Genomic DNA, 27,148 nt, shown 5'->3' on the forward strand with positions numbered 1-27,148 from the left:
TTGTTATATTCTTATATTCTTTTCTTAAAAATCTTGCAGATTTAACAAAACATATGACAGTATTCTTGCCAATAGGAAATAAGATGATCCTTGGGAAAAGCATCTTAAAAAAAATTTTTAGGCAAAGTCATTTATCCTCCCTGGGAGTCAGTTTCCTGACCTGCAGAAAGGGATGTTGGACTCAATTCTCTAGAATTTTCCTTCCAGCTCTGGGCTCTGTGGAAAGTGCATTCAGTATGGGCAGAATATTGAATGCCCACTGTGATGATATTTAAATACAGGGGTCAGCAACCTCTGGGGAAGCAGTGTTCAAATGGTTGACCGTTACTGGGGGGTGTGGGAGACGGGTAGGCGGTGCCCCTGTATTGGGACATAGGAGAGGAGTGTGGTGGCAGCGAAGTTGCTTATCCAGTCTGACAGGGCTACTCCTGTTGTGATTTACCCAGCTACTTCAAAGCCTTTTCACAAACTCTGGCTCTTTGTTTCTTCAAGCCCCGCATAAAGAAAGGTTGATTGATATCTTTCCAATTAATTCAAAGATGAAGAAACCGAACTATACCAAACCTGAAGAGATCCTTCCAAAAGTATCCTGCATTGCAGCGGGGCAAAATATATGAAGCGTTCGTCACAGCTTACAACTGAAAAAGAGGAAATAACCTAAATGCTTCTTTTTGGAGACTAGTATAAATTATAGTACCTTCATAATATGGAACATTGTGTGGTCATTGAAATCTTGTTTATTAAGAATATTTAGTCACGTTGGGAAATGGCCATAATTGGACAGTATGACATAGAAACAAGATAAAGCTTTGTATATACGGTATGATAAAAATGTTTAATGTAGAGAGGGAAAAAAGACTAGAAAGAAACGTCCTACTCTTAACAGGAGTTTTCCTCAGTGCAGTGGGATATCAGGTAGTTGCTATTTTATTCTTTTCTGTACTTTTCAGTATTCAAGATTAAAAAAAGGGATATATATTATTTTCATAATCATATATTACTTTCATAATCATATGCATATATGATAATCATATGGTTATAACAGAGAGAGAGTGTATGTGTGTTAATGGAGTGGACCAATTCAATAAGGTGGTAGGAAAGATCTTTTTGAGGATATGACATCTGAGCTGAAACCCAAGAGATGAGAAGGAACCAGTCACTTAGAGAACTGGGAAAACTCTCCCAGGCTGGGGGGACAGCTGGTACAAAAGCCCTGAGGTAGGAGCAAGTTTAAAATGTTTTAGGCCTTGAAAAAAGGCCAAGGTAGGGAAGTGATGAGTGGGAAAATCAGAGAAATTGCCAAGGGCCAGATCACGTAGGGCCTACGATAAGAAGTTTGAGAAACCGTTGTAGGGTCCTGACATAATCTATTTTACAGTTTTGAAAGATTCTTCTGACCAATATGTAAGGAGTAGATTGTAGGGAGCAAGTGTGGAAGTCAAGAGATCATTTGGGAAAGCAATGCAGTGATCCAGGTGAGAAATGAGGGTGGCTTGGAGTAGAGAGTGTAGGTTGGGGTGTGTCTCTGACTTAGCTCTGTGAAGGAAGTAATCATCATCTAGCTATCAGTAATTAAGTTCTTACTCATTAATGTTCACTACAGCCCTATGAGGTAGGTGCAATTATTAGCCCCACTGGGGCTTTGAAAAGGCTAAGTAACTTGCCCAAGGCCAGCTCTCTGGCTCCAGAGCCAACATCCTTAACGGCTGCCCAACACTGCTGCTCAGTAAACATCAGCTGTGCTAATGGGAGTGGTGCCAACGCAGATGAACAGGAATGAGCAGAAGAGGGGTCTACGTCCCACACACATCCTCGTACCCTGACTATGAACTGCCTTCTGTCATCATTACTACATCCATGACCTCTCCTGATGGCATCTGAGGTTCAACTCTGTCTACTTGCATCAAGTTTGACAGAGCAAGATTTGGAAGGTACCGCTGAGACAGCCATTGATAGGTTCAAAACAGCACTGAACCGGATCCTATGCCTATTCTGTGGCTAGCTCACAAAGCGCACTGTCACTTTACCTCTCAGGGGCTCAGGTTTCTCATCTTGAAAAGTGCTTCCCATCTTGCACACCCCAGAATCCTATGCTAATCCCTTCTTTGTGCCTGGGGAGGCCATCTACACTTTACTGGCAAGTGAAGCTTGTTGAATATTCTGCCCATCATCTAAATTTAATTAACTTCCTTTTGATAAAATCATTGTCTTGTGTTTATCTTCTTTTTCAATTGAATGTAAGAAGTAGTCATCGTAGTTGACCATTTTCAGCCAGTTATAACCCTGCTAAAAGAGGTCAACAAGAGGACAGAATGGTAGCTAGAAAGAGCTGGAAACATAGGCCAGCAGATGGGGGGAAATGGCAGTTGCTGCTATGCCAGGGTAACGATACTCCTTGTCAAGAGGCAGGATGGCCTAGAGAAGTCACAGGACACAGCAACTCAGATCTGTTCCCAGCACTGTCACCCCATTCCACCTCCACTGAGTCACCCATTATAAAGACCAGGGTAAAGTAAGATGTACGAATGCTTTTCCTCTGCCTCCGTGGCCTTGGAACTTGCACATGCAAAGTGTTCTCGACAGTTCCAAGTATCATTTTTCCTCCTGGAATACCTGAGAGCATTCGTTATCGTGAAAGATATTTCAGTAGAGAATCCTTGTGCTTTGACTGATCCTTCCTTGATCTAGGGTGTTCTTCTGTAGCCAGATAAGTTTATTTCAATGTTTTCCCAAGTGATTGCTCAGAATATTGAACTCATGAAATGTGCCATGAAAGAATAAATAAATGAAATTATTTCCGAGGTCAAAACCTTTGGGGAAAGGAGCAGTCTTTCCACCTCTAAGTGATTCACAAGGCGCATTAACCTGTTTATCTTGGTTTACCACCATCTTTCCCAACAGTGTTTGGTCACCCACCCCCGCCCCCTCCACTTCCCCACACACATGCTAATTTTTGCAAAGCACTTGAGTTCTGTGGAACAGACTGGGTGACGCTGGTTTGTGGTGTGGTTTTCAGTGACCACTAGGCTAATGGAATTAGTCTTAGCTTGATACCTGGTGTAAGACTAAAGGTTTTATGACACTCAGTGAAATAAGTATCTTTGTTTTTAACGATGATAAGTTGCCTGAAATATATTACAGAATAAAATTTCAAACTCACTCTGAAGGTGAATCTAAACTGGAATATGATAAAGAAGTAAAAGATCCAGTTTCCAGGACTAGGCCTTCTAATCTAGCACACGTTTAGCTCTGAGGATTGCCCCCATTGCAAAATGATCAGAAATCTTCTCGATTCCTCCTACCAGACCAGAACAGGGATTCTTAGCATGAACCCACCTGTACCTGGTAGTCCATGAGGATGCTCGCAATGGCTCTCCCTTGCACATTAGCTTTGTAACGTGGCTGCCTCTTTATTTGCACATCTGGTACTGAGTGATTTCCTTGGGACAGTCTGCGTGGTCCATCAGAAGCAAGCCCCCGCAGCCCATTCATTTGGTCTTGTCCAGGGTTGTGGCTATCAGTGTTATCCCTGCTGATATTATCATAGCAAGGAAGAGCTGTGGGGTAAATCCATGGATTTATGCAAACAGTGGTCCAAAAAGACCATTTTCACACACACGTGTGCACACACACACAGTGGCAGGATCAATCTGGTCATCACAACGAAGGGGTTAGAGTTGGGACAACAGAGTCAGTGGTGGCCTAGTCCTTCTCTTTCAGATTTCCAGTCCCTGACTACCCCAGACCTCATCAATTAAACAGATTTAAATTTACCATCGTCTGTCTCATATTTGAGTATTGACTTCACCCTTTTCCAGTGGAACATACTTTACATTTGAATATGGACCCAGTAGGTGGCATTGACTATATCTATTAAAGATGGAAACTTGCCAGGTATAGTTGCATGGATCTGGAGTACACAAATTCACATGTATAGATCAGTGGTTCTCAAAAGTGGGAGATTTTGCCTCCTCCCCCAGGGAACATTTGGCAATGTCTGGAGACATTTTTAATTGTCACAGCTGAGTGGGGAGGAGATATTACTAACATCTAGTGGATAGAGACCAGGAATGCCTCTGAACATCCTACAGTGCACAGGACAGCCCCACAACAAAGAATTGTTCAGTCCCAGGTGTCAGTAGTGGTGAGGTTGAGAAAGCCTGTCGTTGAATAATATGCAAATCCTTATAAAGTGTTATGAGAACCTACATTCACTGAGGGAAAATCTAGTCACCTGGCCCTCCCTTTTAGTCGCTGCTCTCCTGGCATCTAGTTTACACAAAGCTTGTTTTGTCATCTTGGAAGCCTTTGGGGCAAGAATGTGTCTGTTTAAGGAGAACGTGTTACCTAGGAGTTAGAATAGTGGACCAAGAGTGAGGAAGACAAGACATTTTCCCAAAGAACGTGACACTAACTAATTGAACCAGCCTTTGGTGTACTGTTGACACTCAACTGTTAATGAGACTCAGAAAATTAAGGTAAGCTTGTCCCTGAGAGATGCCATGAATAACACATGAAAACTAAAGTATGAAAAGGCCATTCTTGTCATTTTAGTGGAAGTCTTATCTGAGAGAATATAGCTTAGTGATTAAGAGCATGTGTCCAGGCTGTCTGACTTCAATTCCTGACCATCATTTCCTAACTATATGATTTGGGGCAAGTTATTTAACACCTCTGTATCTCATTTTTTCCTCATTTGTGACATGGGCATGATGCCAGGATAATAGTACCTACCTATAGGATAATTATGAAAATTAAATTAATAGGTATGAAGTATTTAAAACACTGCCCAGCTCAGGATAAGTACTATATAAATGTTAGTATCATTGTTTCCTTAAGTCAGGATTATGATTCATTGGAAGTATATACATTCGTTCTTTTGTTCAGCACCTACTATGTCCCAGGCACTATTCTAGCTGCTGGGGATATATCAGTGAATCAAAAACATGAGATACAAATCCATGCCCTGGGGAGCTTACCTTTTAGTGGAATATACTAGTAACGGTGAAAAGAGAAAGAAAAGATACACAAAGTTATAGTTAGCCTAGTATCTGTCCTATAGGTGTCGAATGGATGGATATATTATTTATATTGTTGTTGTGTTATTGTTATATAGCTAATTGGGCTTGGAGTCTTGAACTGTCATCTTAGATAAGAAAAGAAAGTTGAACCAATACAGAATGCCATGCCAATAAGAAATTGAAACTACTACATAATGATTAGAAACAAAAAAGAGAAAGAAAGGAAATTAAGCCATCATTTATGGCCATGAATTTTCTTTAAAATGAGCTGAAAGTTTTTTGCTTTCTTATCTTTGTATCAGACATACTGTTACCTCTAGGCAGGCTGCCACATTCTGGGGCATTAACCTTCTCAGCTGTAGCAAACACATCTTTGTAGGCAGCAAAACAGAGAACAGTGTTGGTTATTATCAGATGACCGCAGGTGAAGAGGAAGAATCGACAAAACTCACTCCCTCCTCCAAAAATAATTCACTTCTGGAAGGAAAACCTCCTTCAGAATAATCACCTCATGAGCACAGGCTGCAGCGTTTGCTGAAGAACTTGCTTCAAACAAACTGTACACCTTATTTATTGGTTCTTCATCTTCTCTTTTCCAGAAACCTTCTCTATGTCTACCCACAGAGGCTGAACTTCGCTAACAAACTAGCCTCTGCCCGGAACATTACAATAAAGATCCAGTTCATGTGTGGAGAGGATGCTAGCAACGCTATGCCGGTAAAGAGGGAAATAAACATTTGCTTCAAACCAAGGGGTGCTGAACGTCCCTTGTCAATTTGCACGGACCAAATCCAGGCTCCTCAGTGTACAGAGTATGTCTATTCATACCGATGCTACTCAGCATGTGCAAAGGCCTTTGTGACTAGTCCAGTCTTGGTCCCAGGATACTGATGGGGAAACGGGGTCAGGCTAAATTGAACTTCTCTTTCCTAATGTATTCTGTAATGAGCTGTAAAATTTGGAAATACAGTTCATTTTAGAGGACTGAAAAATATCGTAAAGTCTTTCCGCACCACCCTAACAGCATAAGAAGTAGAGAGGCAGGCCCAATGTGTCCGCCATGTTTGCTGTATTTCCAGATGTGCACTGAGTACACATCTACCCAAGCCCCCGTCCACATCTGGAGATAAAGCACCACCTAGCAATGATAAACACACGCCATCTCAACATCTTTTAGGAATGGCTCTTCATCCTGAGGCAAAATATAAATCAAATAATAAATATGTAATGCAGTGTTCTCTGAGGAACCCAAAATGCCAGAATTTCTATCTTTTTAACCAACTGCTACTAAATAAGATGGGTGGTTAGCTATCACTATTTTCCATAAGTCGTAGAATTCAGTTACTATACCTTTCTACTGAAGTAATTTTTTTTTAGTGCTCCCATTCTTCAAATGTGTACTTTTTTTCTTTTTTTAACCATCCTCCTAATGACCGACTTACCTTTGCAATGCAAGGTATCCTCTTGTAACGGTGGTGGGAGGGAAATCCTAGAGGAGGACACCCCTGGTTCTCTCTGCTCTGCCCCTGGCAAGTCTGCCAGGGCTGCCAGGTCCAGCTGTGCAGGTCCTGAGTGTAGCCAAGGTCCCCAGGCAGGGGGCCGCTCTCACCAACCCCTGGGACCTGGCATGGGCATGACTGCATTTAGAGGAAAGGGCTCTCTCTTTGCCCAAAGGTAAGTCCACTTGTAAAATCATTTACCTGGACTGAATCAGGCCCAAGGAGGGGTCGTTTTCTAAATAGCACAAACGTGTGGAACATTCTGCCCATGAAGGTTCTGCTCACCCAAGTGACCAAGCCCATGTCTTTGGAGGGAAAAGAAACTGGACCAGTGATCTCACGCTGAGGGCAAAACTCTTTGACTTTGTCCAGCAGTGTAGACCTCTAGGCAGTGTGGCAGAGTGGAGAGAGCACTTGTTTTCCAGTCTCACAAACCTGTGGCCCTTGGTCACTAATATAGCCCCTTGGGACCTCAGTTTACTCTTTGTAGCGAATTCTTCTGCTTCCATGTGGTTGGGCCAGTTGTAGAACGGAGTACTCTTGATTTAAAAATTACAGCCCCGTGAGACCAGACCTTCCTATTGGGCAGGTGATAGTTGATTTGATATATCCAAATATCACTGTTAATTTGGTCCTTTCTATATCGGTGAACAGATCATCTTTGGGAAATCCAATGGGCCTGAATTTCTGCAGGAAGTATACACAGCCGTTACATACCATAATAAGTAAGTATATTTCCGAGTTCTAAACATATGCCAAGATTGTTTCACTATCTCCTGACTTTTCTGAATCCTCTAGGTGATTCCTCCCAACAATTTTTGTAACTAAGGGCCAGAAGAAATTCATGCCAGTTCTGTGAGTCTATGTTGGAGATGAGCAATTTTTTAGTTATTTATTTATTATTTTTTTGGTGAGGAAGTTTGCCCCTGAGCTAACATCTGTGCCAGTCTGCCTCTATTTTGTATGTGGGTCGCTGCCACAGCATGGCTTGATGAGTGGTGCTAGGTGTATGCTTGGGATCCGAACCTGCGAACCTGGTCTGTCAAAGTGGAGTGTGCTGAACTTAACCACTGTGCCACTGGGCCAGCCCAAGATGCACAATTTTTGCCATTAACTAAGACTGGGAGAAGAACATATCTTCAAGAACCTAATGTTCTTTTGACTTTTCTGGAGCCTTCTATTCTAGTATGAAATTGAGAGGTTTTATGGTGTTAAAGAAAGAAATACATCTCCTAACTTGCTTTGAGATGCTGGAAGGGGCCAGAAACAAAATCCAGCACTCCTTTTTCGGTCTTGTCTGTTATACATCTCTCCTCACCTGCACCACTACCTACTTTAAGAAAATCTAAATTGACCAAGGAGAAATGGAACACTCATTATTTGTGGATAAAGTGAGTCACAGAACTTTTAAAGTATCTGGGACTTCGTAATTCAGTAAAATCAGGTTCCTTTCCCTGCTTGCATCACTCGTTTCTCTAAAATCCATTGATGAGTGCCAGCTATGTGCCTGTTCCTGTTCTTGGGGTAGAGATATAAAAGGAGGTCACAGCAGGACTCCGAAGCTCATCCTCTTTTCAAATTAAGTTGTTGGATTTTTCCGTTGCGCGCAGAGATTTTTTTTCCTGACAAAGCCTTTAGCTTGTAAGCAGTCTTATGTAAGTGAAGTGTATCCAGTGATATAAGTTTCGTCTCAAGGCCTTCCAGCTTAGGAGCAGAAAGATGTAAGATGACAAGCAGAATACCAAGCAGGCAATTCTGAGGAGCACGGTGTCCATGGCGTTACAATTTATAGTCAGGGGAGTCATCATTCTCGCTAAAAGTTATTTGTGTATAATGTGCTTTCGAAACAGGTCTCCTGACTTCTATGAAGAAGTGAAAATTAAGCTCCCCGCGAAGCTCACAGTACATCACCACCTCCTGTTCACCTTCTATCATATCAGCTGTCAGCAGAAGCAAGGAGCCTCCGTGGAAAGCCTCCTAGGATACTCAGTGAGTCACTGTCAACTTGCCGATTCACAGGGCAGTTGTTGGTACATCGAAGGTCCCTGCAGAGATAAACAACCAAATTCTATTCATTTGCTTTTTTCCTGTCAAAACTAGCAAAGTGTGCCAAACCAGAGTACAGCAAAGAGCAGAGATGACTTAGCAAACAACAAATTTCAGGAATGGAGAGCTAGTGGGTGAGGGATATTGAAAGAAGACTCATTTACAGGAAAGCATTGTAATGTCCATTATTTCCAAATGTTATATATATATACTTCACATATAAAACTAGCTCCTTTTTCCACAAAGAGAAAAAAGTTATTTCTTTTAAAAAAATTAAACAGTAAAATAAATGTTGATCTTGTTCAGACACACAAACATTGGCTATAAAGAAAAATGCTACTACTTTGGCTCTGAAAGCAGTAAATCATTGATATTACCATCTCAGGAGCTCTCAGGGAATTTAAAATGCAAAGAACTTGATGGAAATTACTGCCAAAAAGAGCCCTGGTCAATATCTAATCATCATTTAGTTGTATTTGATTTCTGTGAGCACATAAAATGCCAGAATTATATGCTGTAATAAATACCACTTTATTCTTTACGTCATCTGTTTCAGTGGCTGCCAATTCTCGTAAATGAACGTCTTCAAACTGGATCCTACTGTCTCCCAGTTGCCTTGGAAAAGCTGCCTGCCAACTACTCCCTGCATTCTGCAGAGGTAACCAGCAAGCTGGCCATCAGCTCTTTCCTGTCTACCCAAGGTCTTGTACCGCCTTCCCAGATCCACTTTCCGTTCCCTTAAATATGGCCGAGGATGCTCAGCATGTTTTAGGGGAGCAGTCATCTGTCAGCACATGGCATTTTCTGAAAGCACTTTGTTCTGATAGGATGGGAGAAGTAACTGGCTGTGAAACCTCTTTCATTGAGACATCGCCAAGTCAGAATGTTTGGTAAATGCAACCCAAGGCAGCATTACCTTGCAGTATCTACAACAAAGGGATTCACAGAATAAAGTATGATAAAAGGGGAGGCAAATAGAACCCATTTGTGATAACAGCTGCTCTCATCACAGTCCTTATAAAAAGATCCCAGACCAGATTCCATTAGTTTCTCCTCTGGGTCAGTTGTTACTGCCCCAGGTGGATGGTGGGGCTTTTATTCCTCTAAAGATCCCAATGTCAATAGTTTTTCCCTCCTCCTGTTTCCTGCACTGCCTGTTGCCCATCCACTCTGTTGCAATACACCCATTTAAAGGGAGCCCAGCAGACTCTCCATTCTGACTGCACCCACACCAGCTCTTGCGCTTCTCAGTCTGGTTGGCATAGGTTTCCATCAATAAGTATTATTTTGAAGCAAATCCCAGACATCATATCATTTCATTTATAAATATTTTAGTGTGTGCCTGAAAAAATAGGGCTATTTTTTTAACCATCACAATACCATTGTTATACCTTAAAAATTAATAATAATTTCTTAATATCTTAAAATATCCAATCAGTGATCAAATTTCCAATTATCTCATTCATGTCATATGTTTTGTACAGTTGTTTGTTTGAATCTGGATCCATATACAGTCCACACATTGCTATTGGTTGACATGTCTTTTAAGACTCTTAATCTATAGATCCCCATTCATCTCTTTTGTTTTCCTTGCAATTTTCAAGTTGAAGAATTTCCCGGGAATTTGAACTTTGTTCCAACTTCTATAATCAACTTTCTTCCCTACTCTGACTACCCAGCTCCCATCCCCAGGCTATCCTGTTGTTCTCGTATTTCCTTTTTTTCCCTGGAGAGAGAAGCTTTCTTTGCTCTGGGCCACAGGCAGGTGCCTGGCTTTAGACCCAAACTCCTCTCCTCAGGACCACCTGGGACCCGCCTGAGTATGTTCACAGACATTCTCTGATTACTCTTTATGATTTGGACACAGACCCTCGACAAAGCCCTCAAAACCGCCTTTTCATCATCAAGCTGCACCTTCTAATTTCCTAGATGCCCAATTATCTCCTTAATGCTGCAGAACAAACGTGGGTTTTTGAGACAAACGAATTATAATCCAAAATCCAGATTCTACCACTCCCTAACTGTGTGACCCAGTTTGTGACTCTGTCTTAGATAGTTCCATAGGTCCCCACCCCATGCACTCATGCTACCCTTGCAAGTACAGCATACTTCCTTCCGTTAAAATGCAAGAGACACCAACCGCACTCAAGTGGCTGGGTCAGGCTAGGTGCTTGTCACTCAATGCTGTATGAGGTCTCTGGAGGGAGACAGTTCCGATGGGAATTTAAGGCAAGAAATGGTCTCTAGGGACTACAGAGCTATTGAAATATAAATGGTATAAAGGAGTCATTTTGAGTAATTAAAGCAGGAGCCTAACAGGACTGCTACTCAGAAACATTTTGTTAAAAGGGAAAGTAACCGCAGGCACTCAAAAGCATTAAAATTTCATGTCTTATGAAGGTAGTCTACGCTTTGTCCTGACAGTCCTGATAAGTGGAAAAATCACTGGGATATTACTTTATTTCAATTTCTAGAATCAAAATTATCAATGCTGGATGGGCGCTTAAAGACAGATCACTCAGTTCAAACTCCTCCTTTCAGCGTAAGAAAACTAAGGCCCAGAGAGGTTGATTGACTTGTCAAAGTAAAAATAACTAGTTTGGTGCAGAACTGAACTTGAACCCGGGGCTCCTAACTCCAAGCTCAGTTATAGTAGTCTTCCAGGGAATTTTATATTTGTATAACTCTGACATTTACAGTCAAGTTGCTTTGCTCTGCTTGTTAGTAATCAGAAAAGGGGATTGAATTGCTAATTTTTTTTTTCTTTAACACAGAAAGTCCCTTTACAGAATCCTCCGATTAAGTGGGCCGAAGGACATAAGGGAGTATTTAATATTGAAGTGCAAGCTGTTTCTTCTGTCCACACCCAGGTAAGGAACATCAAGGTCCACCTCACACAGAGCCAGAAGGCTAAGAATGAACATGGCGTGCAGCAGAGAACCCTCTGATGAAAGAAAGTCTTTGTGCATGAATAAAACAAAAACAACCTTTAGTTCTTTGTGGGGACTTAAAAGCCTGTTCAGGTTTTATTTGTCGTTTAAATGGAAAGCCCTATGAAAATATTGAGCACCCAAATGAAGGAACCCAGTACCTGCACTGTTGGCTGAGAAATTGTGCGAGGAGACTTCATTTGAAACATCTTCCTGCTGCTGTCTCGTCTCCCTCTGTAATTCTGCCATTTCTCCAGCTTTTTTTTTTTTGCCTCATCCTTCTTTCCCTCCTTTTCCTGCCACTGTCTGCATTTTGCATCTGCATAGACCCCTCTGTTGGCAAGGTGTTTACCTGGTATGCTTGGCTCAGCTCACCGAACATCTCAGAGTCCAAATTCTTTTTCCGTCAGTTAATAATTATTGAGAGGTTCCATTCTGAGCACCCCACTCCACAAAGCAGTTCATACCTTGATTTGGAACGCCCATGCCTTAGAACCTCTGGTCTGAAACACTGGGTAAGAAGTTCCGCCTAGAAGGAGCTATTTGATTGTGTTTCTGAATCCACCGGTGGACATTGATGGGGTAAGACCCATGAGGCCTGCCGTCTGCCTTCCCAGGACAACCACCTGGAGAAGTTCTTCACCCTCTGCCACTCCCTGGAGAGCCAGGTGAGCTTCCCTATCCGTGTGCTGGACCAAAAGATCAGTGAGACGGCGCTGGAGCACGAGCTGAAGCTCAGCATCATCTGCCTGAACTCCTCGCGCCTGGAGCCCCTCGTGCTGTTCCTGCACCTGGTGCTGGACAAGCTCTTCCAGCTGTCCGTGCAGCCCATGGTCATCGCTGGCCAGACAGGTAGGAGACCCCCGGGGCTGGGAGGAGGAGGCAGGCAGTGCCTTGTCTTATGAAACATGATTGTCCAGAAATCCCAGGAGCGGGAACAATATGACCTTCCTTTCTATTGGCAATGTGAGTCCAAGTCCAGTGCTATTTTTTTGAGGCTCTGTGGATGTTGAAAAAAAAAAAAAAAGAAAGAAACATTAAAATAGGATGCTCAAAATTATGATTTTGTTTGTTTGTTTTTTGGTGAGGAAGATTGGCCCTGAGCTAACATCTGTTGCCAATCTCCCTCTTTTTGCTTGAGGAAAGATTGTCACTGAGCTAACGTCTCTGCCAGTCTTCCTCTATTTTGAATGTGGGATGCACCACAGTGTGGCTTGATGAGTGTTGTGTAGGTCCATGCCTGGGATCCAAACCTGCAAACCCTGGGCTGCCAAAGCGGAATGTGTGAACTTAACCACTACACCACTGGGCCAGCCAAAATTATAATCTTTAAAATAGATTTATTGAATGATTACAGGTAATCTATCAAATTCCATTCCCAGTGATTGATGGATTTATTTTACTTCTAATGTTTTTTTTTTCTTGACTAACAAGGGAAGAGAATGTTTTAAAGAATTAAGATAGCCCACATTAAATGGAAGGAAAGGAACTCTCTGAATTGAAATTCAAAATGATCACTTTTCTTATTGAGATATAGTGCACATACCTTACAACTCACTAAAGTGTACGATTCAGTAGTTTTTACTATCTTCACAAGCTCGTGCAACTATCACACTATCTAATTCCAGAACATTTTCATCAGCCCCAAATGAAACCCCTTAGCAGGCGCTCCCCATTCACCCCTCCCCTCAGCCCCTGGCAACCACTCATCTATTTTCTGTCTTATAGTATATTTTAAATGCTGGTTTTTAACAAATTAACACTAAATCTATTGTGTGAGACTTCCCTTGGAAATAATGTAATGTAAGACGTGAGTCCAGTGGTTCTCCTGCCTCCTGCAGGGGTAGACTAGATGCTGGAGGGCATCTTTGTTTGACACATTTTGAACTGGGCTTCTATTGTCCTGTGCTCACGAGTCCAGCAGAGGTCATGGGTACTACCCAGGCTCCCACTACTGGCTAAGAATTGCAAGCTTTGCAATAATAGAGAGCATATCTGACCTCAGAGGATTTACAATATAGCAAAGAGCAAGCAGCACAGGATGCAAGTCCTCAAAAGGACACAGCTAAATATTGCGGGGTTGGGGGCATGAAAACATACATCTGGGAGGATGCAGGAGGCCCCCAGGAAGAAGGTAGTGTTTAAGATAGCCTTGAAGGAGGGGTAGAAGAAAAGGAGCTGAAATGGGGACAGTGAAATGAACATGGGAAGAGCAGAGAACCAGAAAAGCATGGGCGTGTCAGGAAAGAAGTAAGTAATGCAGTTGGGCTGTGGAATAGGAGTAAATCGGGGACAGTGGTGGAGGGTGCTTGCTGAACTCTAGGCTTTCAGAGCAAGGGAGAGCGTGTCTTCTTAATCCCTTGGTTTGCTTTGTATCCTGGGATGCATCGTTGTGGTTCCACAGAGAAGACACCCTACACTGTAGGCTAACATTTCATACATGTAGCTGTCACCTCTCCATCTGGATTCCTGCAGAGCCATGACCTCTACCCTCCCTAGATTTCCTCCTGTGTCCCCACACATGTGGCACTCTGCTTTGTATGCTCCAGCCATTTAATGTGGAGTTGTTCACTAGACAACATGTTCACACGCACATTTTGAGCCTCTTCTCCATAGCAAGTTGCCACCTTGTCATGTGGGGATGACAGGGTGTTGGGACACGCAGAATAGGTGGAGGCCCCTAGACTATAAGCATTTATTCAGAACCTCTCTGTGTCAGGCCCTATGAAAGGCGCAGCAGGGAGACAAGAAAGAGTGAGAAATGCACTTTGCCCTGGAAGGACTCCCAGCCTGCTCAGAGAGACACAGTTTCCTACCGGAAACAGCCAGAGAACCATGTGATTTGGTTTTGCTTGAACCCTGTACTGAGTGGTGCCCGAGGCTTCTTGGAGGAGACGGGATTGTGCCAAGCATCGAAGGGTTGTGTGATTTAACGGGTAGGAGCACGGGGGCTTTTTAAATGAGGATAACAGCATGAGCAAAATTGCAGAGGTGAGAAAGAACAGATGTGATGGGGACAATTGGATCAGTGCCTCCTCTTAAGGAAAATTGAATTTGAGGAGAAAAGGGTACAAGAGTGGATAGGAAGCGTGGCGCCAAACTGTGGAGGGCTGCAGCTCCAAAGCGAGACAGTGTGTATAGTAGATCAATCATTTGTGTGGGTCCACTGTGGGAATAACATAAAACACTTTTGTTTTTAGATTAATCCATACGCCAAGATGCGCAAAAGCACATCTCAAACCATAGTGTGCGTGAATCCCCTGAGCATCTTGTTAAAGTGCAGATTCTGACTCAGGAGCTCTGGGGTGGGGCCTGAGGTTCTGCATTTCTAACAAGCTCCCAGGTGATACGTTATGGGTATCACGTCCGTGCAGACCCCACCGAGTAGGGCCAGTTGACCGAGTGGTTTAGAGAGGGGAGGATGTCTGGAGCATCTCGTGTCTTTGTTGTGCGCTGGCGGGAGGAGGAGGATGAAGGAGGAAATGTAAACTCGCTTGCGGTGAGCAGAGCCAGCCTGCTGGAGCTTCCTAAAACAGCTCACCCCACCCCAGGCCATCCTCTTGACCAGCTAGTTCTGTTGGTCCGTGGTCAGGACTCCTTGTCATTGCCCCGGAGAGCGTTCTACCTCGGGTTCATTAAGGACTGACTGTGGCACCGCCCATTTTTCTCTTGCTTCCTCAGCCAACTTCTCCCAGTTTGCCTTTGAGTCCGTGGTGGCCATCGCCAACAGTCTGCACAACAGCAAGGACCTGGGCAAGGACCAGCATGGCAGGAACTGCCTGCTGGCCTCCTACGTGCACTATGTCTTCCGCCTGCCGGAGCTGCAAAAGGACGTGCCCAAGTCAGGTAGTGTTGTCGCCCCGAGTGTGGGAGTCCCCAGGGCAGAGCACCCTCGCCCCGGCACCCCGGCCACATAATTCACAATAATATAAAAAGCCCGAAAGTTAAGTTTTGTTTTTCAGAATGACACAAAACTTACATGAGTGCTGAAATTAGATTTTTCTCTCTTGTTTTCTTCCTGACTCTCTCCCCTTCTTTATACTCTAAGCACTTATTTTTTCCGCCTGTTTGGTAGCCCCTCACCAGTCTTTTCCCAGTTGGTAATTTCTGATTCAGTTGAGGATCTCTTTTTTAAAAGATAGAGGAGTGACAACAGGTGTCTAGGATTCCAGGATAATAATGATAAAGAAAATAATAGATGTTCAATAGCAGTGGTAAGCAATGGTTCCTAAACTTTTCATTTTGAAAAAAGTGTCTGTTTTCTCATTTACCCCAAACTAAACTTCTGAAATAATAATAATCCATTTCTCTACTCTTCTTAATTATTTACGTAGGTTTTACATATTTACATAGCCCTAACGAAGAAACTTGGCATTTTTATTAGTCCATGCAGCCTCATTTCAAGTAAACCTGTAATTTTGATTGAGTTTTTTAAAATATTGGTAATATCTCAAACTCACGAAATCACTTTTCAAGACATATACATACTTAAAGGTGAAAAACATCGATATATAGTATATACTTATCCTCATAAGGTTCAGATGATTCCTTGGATTTTCAAATCTGAGAAAACCTTACTGCATGATTTAAAAAGTTGCATCATTTAAATATCAATAAATTAAAAAATCCGCATTTCCAGCTTGTCTTGAGAAATCAGAAGCTCTGGCCACCCTGGGGGCTGTTTCTCTGTGGTGATAATAGTCTGGAGCTGAGTAGTAGCCCCTACCTTTGGATAAAGCATGTGCTTCCAGTTTACTACAGTGCTCACCACTCCCTACTGCCTTACACCCTATCTACTTACCCTCTAAGTACTGCCTCCTTGGTCTCCCCTAGGCATTTGATAAGACCTAATTCCAAGACCTAATCTACTGGGTTTTCATTCCACTATCTACACCATCCCTCTTCAGTTTCTTCTCAAGCCCAGTAAGTGACTCTGATTCCCTTTCTGTTGACATGTCTGTACCTGGTGGGGTGCAGGTGGCCCCACCGCTCTCCCTGACCCTCGCTACCACACATATGGACGCACGTCTGCTGCCGCTGTGAGTTCAAAGCTGCTGCAGGCCCGAGTGATGAGCAGCAGCAACCCAGACCTCGCAGGGACACATTCTGCAGTAGATGAGGAAGTTAAGAACATCATGTCTTCAAAGGTAGGGAAGATGTCAAACCCTGGAAAGTTTTCATTTTTAACCAGCACTTGGAAGAACAACACGAAATCACCCACTATTGACGCCCACTATGTTGGTTAAATGCTTTAATGCACAGCTTTAGCGTTATTAATGTTCTTTCCTTTGGAAGTGATTGAGACCATTCTGAAAGATGCAGAGGCAGGATCTGCTCAGTTAGTTAACGCTGGTGGGAAGTTTTTCCAGCATAGCTGGTTTTACTGCATGGAGTCAGTGATGCCATGAATTTTATTTTCACGGAAAAAAAGTTAGCTTTAACTTCTTTTAGTGCCTAGAAAAGTTGTTTTTTATTATGTTGGTTTTTTTCTTTTTTGAGGAAGATTAGCCCTAAGCTAACATATGCTGCCAGTCCTCTTCTTTTTACTGAGGAAGACTGGCCCTGAGCTAACATCCGTACCCATCTTCCTCTACTTTATACGTGGGACGCCTACCACAGCATGGCTTGCCAAGCGGTGCCATGTCCGCACCCAGGATCCGAACCAGCGAACCCCGGGCCACCAAAGCAGAATGTGTGCATCTAACCGCTGTGCCACCGGACCAGCTTCCTGTTTTGTTTTTTAATATCTGCCTTTTATATTCATTAACATTCATAGACTGATTTTCCCATATAATAATCCCAAAGAGCAAAGCCAGATTTTATAAATAAATAAAAACTGAGATCCTAAGGGGGTTGGTGACTTGCCCTAGATTGTTTTTCCTTCCATGAATTCTTTGCTTTTTCTTGATAAACTTTTTATTTTATAACAGTTTCAGATTTATAAAATTATTGTGAATGTAGTACAGAAAGTTTTTGTATACTCCGTAGCCGGTTTCCCTGTTATTAACATTTTACAGTAGAAGGATACATTTGTCACAATTAATGAACCAACATTGATATGTTATTATTATTAACTATCAGTTTATGTTTTATTCAGATTTCTTCAGTTTTCCCCTAATGTCCTTTTTCTGTTCCAGGAGGCCATCCAGGATACCACATTATATTTTATAATCATATCTCCTTAGATGCCTCTTGGCTGTGACAATTTCTTAGACTTTCCTTGTTTTTGATGACCTTGACAGTTTTGAGGAGTACTGGTCAGGTATTTTGTTGGATATGTCTCATTTTAAAAAAATTTTTAGGGGCCAGTCCCATGGCCAAGTGGTTAAGCTCACACGCTCTGCTTCGGCAGCCCAGGATTTTGCTGGTTCGGATCCTGGGCGTGAACATGGCACCACTCATCAGGCCGTGTTGTGGTGGCATCCCACATAGCACAACCAGAGGCACTCACAACTGCAATATACAACTATGTATTGGGGGGACTTTGGGGAGAAGAAGAAAGAAAAAAAAAAGATTGGCAACAGATGTTAGCTCAGGTGCCAATCTTTAAAAAAAAACTAAATTATGATATAATTCACATACCATAAAATTCACCCTTTTCAAGTATATGATTCAGTGGGTTTTTTTCACAGAGCTCCCATGAATTCTTAGTCTGAATTTTCTTTCCACTTATCTGTGGCCTCAGGGTGGCTAATCTTTTAGAGTAATATTTCCTCTGATTAAGATAAATCAAACTCTCTAGTTTTGACATAGTTTCCCTTATAAAGTCCACCCACTTGAGACAGTATGTTGTGACAAAAGGAATCTGGAGACCAGGGTTGGGTCTCGGCTCTGACCCCACCCAGCCGTGTGGTCATGGGCAAGTCAGTTCCTGCCCTGGGCCTCATTGCCCTCACCTCTGCAGAGGTTCTGGACATTGGATGAACTTAAGCATCATCTCTGGATCCACTCCAAGAGATTCTGAGGATTTATCAGTTGCACATATGAAATTGTTGATATTCTAACCTTTTCGACTTACAGAATCAACCCAGGGATGTGCTGGAGCTGGCTTGTACCAGTTTCTGAAAGCTGATTATTAAATTTTCAGGAATTTTTTGAATTAGTTGTTAAACATAGACATTTTAAAAAATTAAATTATATAAGCTAACAAATAAGTTATATTAAAGACAAAGGTAATCTAAATGCAATGTGGTATCCTGGCTTGTATCTTGGAAGAGAAACAGGACATTAGTGGAAACACTGGCGAAATCCACATACTCAGTGGTTCAGTTAATGGTAATGTGCCAATGTTAATTTCTCAGTTTTGACAAATGTACGGTAATGTAAGATATCAACATTAAGGGGAACTGGGTGAAGGGTATATAAGAACTCTGTACCACCTTTGCAACTTGTCTGAAAATCTAAAATTATTCCACTTTAAAAGGGTAGTACTCAAACCTCATCCTTTCCTAATTATTTTACTACATTTTACTATTATCTATGTTCTTGAGGTTATTTATGTCTATTTGCATCTGTATGGTGGAAATACTATATGATGGTTTGCTACTGCACATCTCGTCCCAACGCTGTGTTCAGTCATATCCTGTTAACTTGAAATCAGCCGTGATGGAAACATTTACAGCACAGAAATTGACCAGTGCTACACATGAGCCCCTCCCTGCCAAGAGCTGGTTGTTAAACACTTGCCAGCACACCATGGTTCAACTTCACATCTAAGGTCCCTTTCAGCAATATCGTTTTCTGGTGGCCCAGGGGAGAAGTGGTCTGCACTTATCACTGACATCCTGGATCGTTACAGTTTCCTTTAATAAGACAAAATATTGAATTTCTGTGTGGACTGTGTTAAGAATTTTCCAGTTATTTTGTAGCAAGGGGAAAAAATTTTGTCCAACTAAAAGAACAGAGTATAATCCTTCCTTTCAGAAATGGTTTTTGGCAATCTATTAATTACAGCGTTGAGACTGGGCACAGTACCATACTAACCCACAGAGAGGCACTGTTCCCACACATTTTTTCCTGCTCTCCCAATAAGTCAGAGATGCTTAGAATATTGAAGGAACTATTCAGCACCTCCTGGTACTTCACTAGGTTTTAATTCTAGGTTACTACACACCAAAATGTTAACAGTGATTCTCTCAGGAGCAGATGGAATTAGGTGTAACTTGACCTTCTTTGCTTTTATATTTATTCGTAGTAATTGTTTTATCTTTGTAACCAGAAAAAAAAAAAGATATATATTAAAAATGAATTCTGAGGGTGTGATTTCCAGGCTGCTGGCTCGTCACTCCAGTGGACCACTGTCAGTGGACTGCTGAGTCATGGTTTGTCTGTTTCAGGTTACTGATCGCAACTGCAACCGGATGTCTTACTATTGCTCTGGCAATAACGATGTTCCAAGCTCAACCACAGCCCCAAGGCCAGCCAGCAAAAAGGTACTGAGCAGAGCAGTGTGAGGATGATTTGCCCCATGCCCTCTCACAATGATTGGAAAAAGACACCATCAGAGTGCTCTCCTACCTTGTTCCAGCCCTCCTAACACACATACACAAACACGCACACACATGTTTGCAGCCTGTCCATGATCCTCCATGTTTTGACCACCTGATTACCTATTTATCAGTGGTTCTCCAACCTTACCATGCAGAAGTACCTGGATGGCTTGTTAAAACTGACTGCTGGACCCCATCCCCAGAGTTTCTGATTCAATAGATCTGCAGTGGAGCTCAAGAATTTGCATTTCTAACATGTTCCCAGCTGATGCTGGTCCCGGGACCAGGCTTTGACAACCTCTGCATTAGCTTCTTGTTTACAATTCTCCAATTGTAATCACAGCCTGTGTGGTCTGTGAGGTGAGGGGGAAAGAGCTGTCTGTCACAGTTTTCTCCTCTGCCAGGCACCCAAGAGTTGCACCATTTTAGTAACTACTTAAGTTAAGGTCTTGAATGTCTTTCAAGACCGCTATTAAAATGTAAATATGCTGATTGGAAGAATAACAGAAGAAGCCATTTGCAACAGCTGACACCAAAGGGAAATGTTTGTTAAAAAGACAAGGAGGGAAAGAGCGCAGCCCAGCTCACTTTGAACTAGGTGAGGGCAGGATCAGTAGGAGAAGGCCCTGCCAAACGTGCGCTCCAGACTCTGCAGCAATCCGGGCACCGTATGTCTGGGGAGAGGTACCAGGAGTTGTTTGTAAAGGAGAAATGAAAGAACATATGACTAGGTGCTGAAAATAAATTTTTCACTTACTCTAAAACTTAGCATGGGGCTTGGCAGTGACTGATTACAAGCGCCATTTTCCTTCTTACAAACCATGATTTGCCTCCAGCCTGACTTCCTTTGAGGCAGGGCCTGATTTCTTCCGGGCACAGTCATGTTTGGTTCTGCAGTTGCTTTGTTTTGACTTTGTTTCTGGTCATTTCTACGACCCGAAGAGAATCGTTTCATTTCAGAGGAAAGTTTAGCCAGTGTTTCCTCACTAGCCCCACAGACAAGGTTTAACTGCTTAGCTATTTTCTATAACCTCTGGAGCAAGGTGTTCTTGTCATAATGTTGCCCAGTAAGCAGCATAAATTACTTTAAGAAGCAGCTTATCCTCCTCTAATCTCTTCTTGCCATAAGACTCTGGCAGTCAAACTGACCTATTTTCCAGAGGTTACCTTTGAAGCTGGTGGAGCGTGTCTTTCCTACAATGGGAAGATCCGGCTGTAGCTGAGTTACATCTTATGTACCCTGAGACCACCTGCCAGCTTACACTCAGCCTCATGCCTCTCACAGATAGGCGAGCTTCACGTGTGTCTCACAACCACAGACACGTGTGTTAACGTGTATTAAGGTTAGAGAAGTTTGACTCACCTGGCAGAATGAAGTGGAACCCTCTGACAAGCTGAAACACTACGGCCTGCTCCATTCCTCACCACTGACTGGCTGTGGATGTGAATAGTTAGAATATCCAGACATCTGCACGTAGATTTTCCATTTGTCCCTTTTAGTTCAGCTGAGCAACTCAAATTTTAAAGTTCACAAGAATTAGTAAATTGGGTTGCCTGCATACTGTACATTGTGGGTACTTTAAAGGCTTGTCAATGGCAATCTTTGCTATAATCAATTTTTGCTTTAGATGTTGAGTTTAAAACTTAACTGCCACATAAGCCAGTACTCTAGAATATCATCGTAGGGTGTTCGAATAGTTTCAGCTTTCTTACCTACACAACAATAAAAAGTTAGTTCATCTGTATTTATTCTAGATTTTGTGGTCATTAGATGAATGAAATCCACAGAAAATGCCCAGACGTCATTTTTGCCGTTAGTTAGGGTGACCACCCATCCCAGTTTGCCCAGGACTGAGGGGGTCCCTGGAAGGCAGGATTTTCCATTTTAAGATCAGGTAGTCCAGGCAAACTGAGATGAGTTGGTTGCCCTACCTTTAGTCTTGAACTTGCCAATCAACACTGTTGTCAGGAGCATTAACAGGTAGCCATATACATTAGGGAATGGGAAAGATAAGAAAGGTGCAGAAGTCACCATCTGCCACATTTGCTGTCAGGCAGTCAGATGACTTGAAGGGAAGTGACATAAAGTGGAGCTGAGGGACTTTCAGGCATCTGACCCTGGGACCTAAGAATTTAGAAGCTGTGAGTTCAGGCTGCTACCACCATGACTTTTAATGCAGGTGATCTACTCATAACCCCAACTCATCACATTTCTTACAAAACCATCATGGAGATAAAAACAAGAATCGTCCAATGTGGAAGGGCATTTAGATACCATCTAGATAGCGATTCTCTAATCGTGGTCCCCAGACCAGAAATGTCAGCATCACCTGGGAACTTGTTAAAAATGCAAATTCTCAGGCCCTGCCCCAGACTTACTCAATCTGAATCCAGAACTCTGGGGGTGGGGCCAGCAGTCTGTTGTCTTCACGAGCCCTCCAAGGGATTCTGATACACATTCAAGTTCAAGAACCACTGCTACCAAACAGCTGAGTTTATGGATGAGAAAACTAAGGGGAAAGAGAGGAATGGCCTGCACAAGGTCACACAGAGCATTTGCAGCATGATCTGATATAAACAGATGGTCCCAGGTCTGACTGCTACCCCAGAATCAGCTTCACTCCCATCCTAGGCCGTCCTTCAAATCTGGTGATACCACCAGCCTTCCCCTACCTGCCTAAAATGCCCTCTGGTCTCAAGTATTTCAGCACTGACGGTCCACCTGTGGTCTAGGACCTCTGGGACACATGCATCAGTAACTAACAAGCTATTACGGTTGGTAAAAAAGGAAAGAGGTTTTGGTGTATAAAGCATTTGGCATCATAGTCTGGTTTTTGTGGTTGTTATGTAGCATTTCCACGAGGAGCTTGCCCTGCAGATGGTCGTCAGCACCGGGATGGTGAGAGAAACAGTCTTCAAGTACGCCTGGTTCTTCTTTGAGCTTCTGGTAAGATTCTTGCATGTTTCTATCTATGCTCAATAGGGCGTGAAAAGCACATTGCAGAAAGGCAGTGAAGTGTCCCATATCAGGAGTTGACATTTTATCCACTGAGTTGCTCCTGCTGAAAACCTGGGATCATTCCTTGGAATCCAACTCTCCCTCAGCCCTCCATCCATCGTCCGCCAAATCTTGTTGATTCTGCCTTGAAAATCTAAGTCCAGCCTGTTGCTTCTGACCATTTTCACTGCTCCCCACCTGGCCAAGCCACCATCATCTTTTGCCTGCCTCTCATAATAATGTCCTCTTTCGCCCACCTGCATTCATTTTTGCCCTCAGCCCGTCCATCCTGCATCATAGTAAACAGATAATGTCACTTCCTTCTTTAAAACCCTTCAGTGACTTTCAGGGTACTGGAAATAAATCACAAATTTTTATCGTGGCCTAAAAAGCCCTTGTACCATTCAGTTTGCCTCCATCTCTAACCTCATCTCAGGCCATATTCCCCCCTCATTCAGCCTCATTGTTCCCATTTTGGGTCTTTGACAATGCCAAGGCCTTTTCAGCCTCAAAGCCTTTTTCAGAGTCTCTCCCCAGTTCCCCACCTTTCATCCCCCCATGCATGTACTTTTTGGGTTCTTTAGGTTTCAGCTTTAATGTCACCACCTCCGAGAGGCCTTTTCTGACCACCTTATACTGTAATATGTCTTCCACTCTATTCTCCTTTTAAACACCCTATTTATTTCCTTCCTAGCACTTATCACAATTTATAAATGTTGTTCTGTCTTGCCTATTAGATTTCTAGTATATGGGTCTGTCATCTTCACTATCCTATCGCTAGCCCAGAACACAGCTTGGCATCAATACAAGCACCAACTAATATTTGTTGGGGGGAAAAAAGTGAAACTCTTAAATCTGTTTACCTACAACTTCCATCCATTCTCTAGCAGAAAATCAAAAGGTACAGCCGTATTCCTTAATTTTAAAATAAAGAGAATAATACCTATTTTTTGTTTAATTATCATTAGAAGTGAACGGATTTTACCATAAAGCCACTAGAGTAAGCATTTTGTCGCCATTGATAAATGGAGATGCATTGTGATATGATTTTAAGTGAAAAAAGGTATAAAAACATAGACACCAACTACGTAAAAATGTGCAAACAATCCAGAGAATAAGGAGCAAATTGAGATTTAGTAATAGAGTTAGCTTTATATTTACTGAGTATTTTCCTCTGTGACATTAAGGGAATAATTTTTTTTTCTTTTTTTTTAAGAAAGAGAGGCGGTAGGATCTCCCCCTGGGCTCTGGTTTATCTATGTGAGTTCAAGCCAATAAAAAGGGAACAATAGTGAACGATAGGACATAGAGAACAGGGAATCAAAGGACACAAAAATAAAACACATACTGAGAAGGAAATGGGAAGTGATGAGCAATGAGGTTAAAAAGAAGCCAGGCCAGTGCCATAGAAATACATCCGGGATTCAGTCCTTTAGAGTTTCACCAAGTTCCGAGCCCTAGCTTGAGAAAAATTTTGCAGGAGAGGTGTCTTTTCGAAGCACAGTCCCAAATCCCCACAACAGAATCACCTGGAGGTGCTTAGTAAAAATAAAGCAGATTCTTGAGACCCTCCCTAGAACTGAGTGCAGTGAAGAGGGTCGGAACCAGCAGTGTGCGTTTACCTGTCTTCCTGGGTGACTTCTAAGCTCACTGAAGATCCGCTGGTCCACACCACCTCTGCTCTATGAGACCTAAACAGAGCTAGGGGTCCTTCCAGATTTGTACCCAGCCAGCACCAGGGCTCTGCATTCTAAAAGCCAAGCTGATTAAGATGAGAGGCTGCAGCTCACAAGTTTTGGGGCAACCACATTGGCAGTAAGACATGAGCTCTGTGCTCTGGCAGGAAGTGGACTGGCAATAAAACTCTGGAGGCGTGAGAAGCATCAAAACCAACACTTCAAGCCCTGTACATCCTGCTTCTACCCACCCATCCCACCCACCATCAAGTTTCTCCATAGGGAAGATTCCCTTGGGATATAATCCATCTATAGATAATTCAGACAAAGAATTTGAAACTGAATTCATCTGTCAAATTTGCAATTAAAAAAAAAAAGACAAGAAGCAAAAACTCAAATTGATATTGTAGAATCTCATAGAAGAAAGTCCCAAAGGAAAGCAGTCTCCTGACTCAAAGATGTTTTATATCATTTACTCACACACATATGCACGTTCTCTTCACCTAAGCACTTTTAGGTCTTATTTAATAGTTATATATTATAAATACTACGGTTGTTAGACTGGAGAGCCAAGCCCCTAGGGTGGTGGTTCTCAGACTGCTCCCTGAAGGTTCCAGTAGCAGCTCTAAGGACCGCATCTCTGAAACCGCAGTAAACCCTGTGAGATAACCCCCCTGGGGAGTTATCCCCATTGCTCAGTAGGGGTTTGCCCCGCTCTCAGCCCTGAGGGGCAGAGCCTGAATTCCACAGCTTGTAAATCCAGGCTCTTTTCCTCTTTGCCTCTCCTTGGAAGCTCAAAGTTACAAAACATTTTCTTAGCCTAACATACTAACAACATGCAAAACCTTTGTATTCCAAAGTTGACTTTAATGCAGTGCTACAATGATTATTCCATTCCCAATCAGAACAAACTCAGCATGGCTAGGCCTGAGTGGCTCCACGTGGCATCCTAGAGCTCTCCTTTGAGGACAAGTTTGCATTCTCTGCAGGCGTAATGATGACTCTGTCCTTCATATAATCCCAATAACAGCTGACATCTCTGAAGGAGAAATTATAACATCTAAAATATATTGAGCATATTATTCTGTACACGTCCAGCACCATTTGAAACATTATCTCATTTAAGGCAGGAGTTTTCTATCATCCCCAATTTACAGATGGGGTTGGAGGAGGGTGGAGGCCATAAGGAGAAGTCTCTAAGCCCACCAAAGGCTTCAGCAGCACCACCTCTCTGCCCCTAACCGCGGGAAACTAAGAACCATGGAAAAGGAGAAGATTGCTTTTGATCTTACGCATTTATTTACTAGCTCTCGGTGGGCCCAGGAGAGAAAGCAAAAGCTAAAACTAGTAGCCCTCCTTACTACTGGAAGTCTCTTATGGTCAATAGATGAGATAGTTGGAAAGAAAGCTGCTGATCTGAGCACATGGAGGGAGTTGGTCAATATGCAGGTCACACAAGACACTGATTACCAGGGCTCTGCAGGTTGTAACCTAAGTCGGTCAGGGTCCTGGCACGACAGCGTTGGCATTACTTAAAGGGGTTAACTGAAAAGCATTTATCAAAGGGACTCTGCCCAGGGTGTACACAAGGTTATAAGAGCAGATAAGGGTTGGTGAAGCACCCTGGGAGCAGCAATTGCTGGAAGCCTTCATCTATCCTAGCTCTAAAGAAGCGAGGATAGCAAGCAGTGTAACTGGGGCTGAGAGACAGCTGAGGCGGAGAAGAGGGCCCACATCCTAGCAGCTGGAGTCTTAGAGAAACGTTGTCCCTGCTAGAACCATGCGGCGGCAGGGATGAGGGCCATGGAGCAGGTAAGTACCTGGACCTCTCTGTTCTCCCGCCCAGTGAGCCCTGCTGGTGCCTCCCATTGGCCAACTCCAACCAGAAGCCCAAGGACAAGGAGTCCTGAGTGATGTAGTCCATAGAGTTCAGCTTCCCAGGGTTCAGGGATAGACAGAGAAGGGCAAAAAATGGACCTAGGGGCTGGGGCGGAGGCAAGCGGAAACTGTCAGCCCCAGCCAGAACTTCACAAGGACACTGATCTCAGACTCAGACTGGGTGCCCGCTCCTCCACACATTGTTTGTGCATTTGCCTTATGGATGCCCAGGAAGTTATTTTAAAACCAAAGTAGTTTTTTTACCAAGAAGCTTGAAGAGAAAGAAAAGACAGCCTCCTTGGGTTTAGCCAACAACCTAAGCGGTTTAACACCCTTCTGCTGTGTCAATGTCCAAGCGCTAATGAACAATCACTTTGGCATTAGAGCTGTTGAACACAATCCTTGGGTGAATTTCACACTTGCTAATGAATCAATCCCTGTGCTTCTAGAAACTGCTGAGCCAGACTTTGAGGACCTAGAGGTAAATGGGTGACCTAGTTTACTCGGAGCGTGAAGTTCTGCTCCAAGTGGTTCTTTAGAGCTAACCCTCCTTTGAATGGGCCACCAAAGCCAATACGGGGGAAAATATTTTCCTGCCTTACCCTATCCTA

The 27,148-nt window shown here is 43.0% G+C and overlaps 1 protein-coding gene across 3 annotated transcripts in view; it reads left to right on the forward strand.

Moving 5' to 3' along the window:
* The window catches only part of DOCK8 (dedicator of cytokinesis 8), a 200,742-nt gene that overhangs the window by 112,668 nt on the left and 60,926 nt on the right, over positions 1-27,148 (forward strand). For all 3 annotated transcript variants that reach the window (XM_014846768.3, XM_044757028.2, XM_014846769.3), the window contains 10 exons: positions 5,621-5,738; positions 7,175-7,245; positions 8,371-8,509; positions 9,123-9,224; positions 11,341-11,436; positions 12,114-12,348; positions 15,178-15,342; positions 16,474-16,643; positions 19,833-19,928; positions 22,837-22,932. In XM_014846768.3, the coding sequence (XP_014702254.2) occupies positions 5,621-5,738; positions 7,175-7,245; positions 8,371-8,509; positions 9,123-9,224; positions 11,341-11,436; positions 12,114-12,348; positions 15,178-15,342; positions 16,474-16,643; positions 19,833-19,928; positions 22,837-22,932 (1,288 nt within the window). The remainder of the gene's footprint in view (positions 1-5,620; positions 5,739-7,174; positions 7,246-8,370; positions 8,510-9,122; positions 9,225-11,340; positions 11,437-12,113; positions 12,349-15,177; positions 15,343-16,473; positions 16,644-19,832; positions 19,929-22,836; positions 22,933-27,148) is intronic.

The sequence above is a fragment of the Equus asinus genome, chromosome 23, assembly GCF_041296235.1.
Source record: "Equus asinus isolate D_3611 breed Donkey chromosome 23, EquAss-T2T_v2, whole genome shotgun sequence".
Classification (NCBI taxonomy): domain Eukaryota; kingdom Metazoa; phylum Chordata; class Mammalia; order Perissodactyla; family Equidae; genus Equus; species Equus asinus.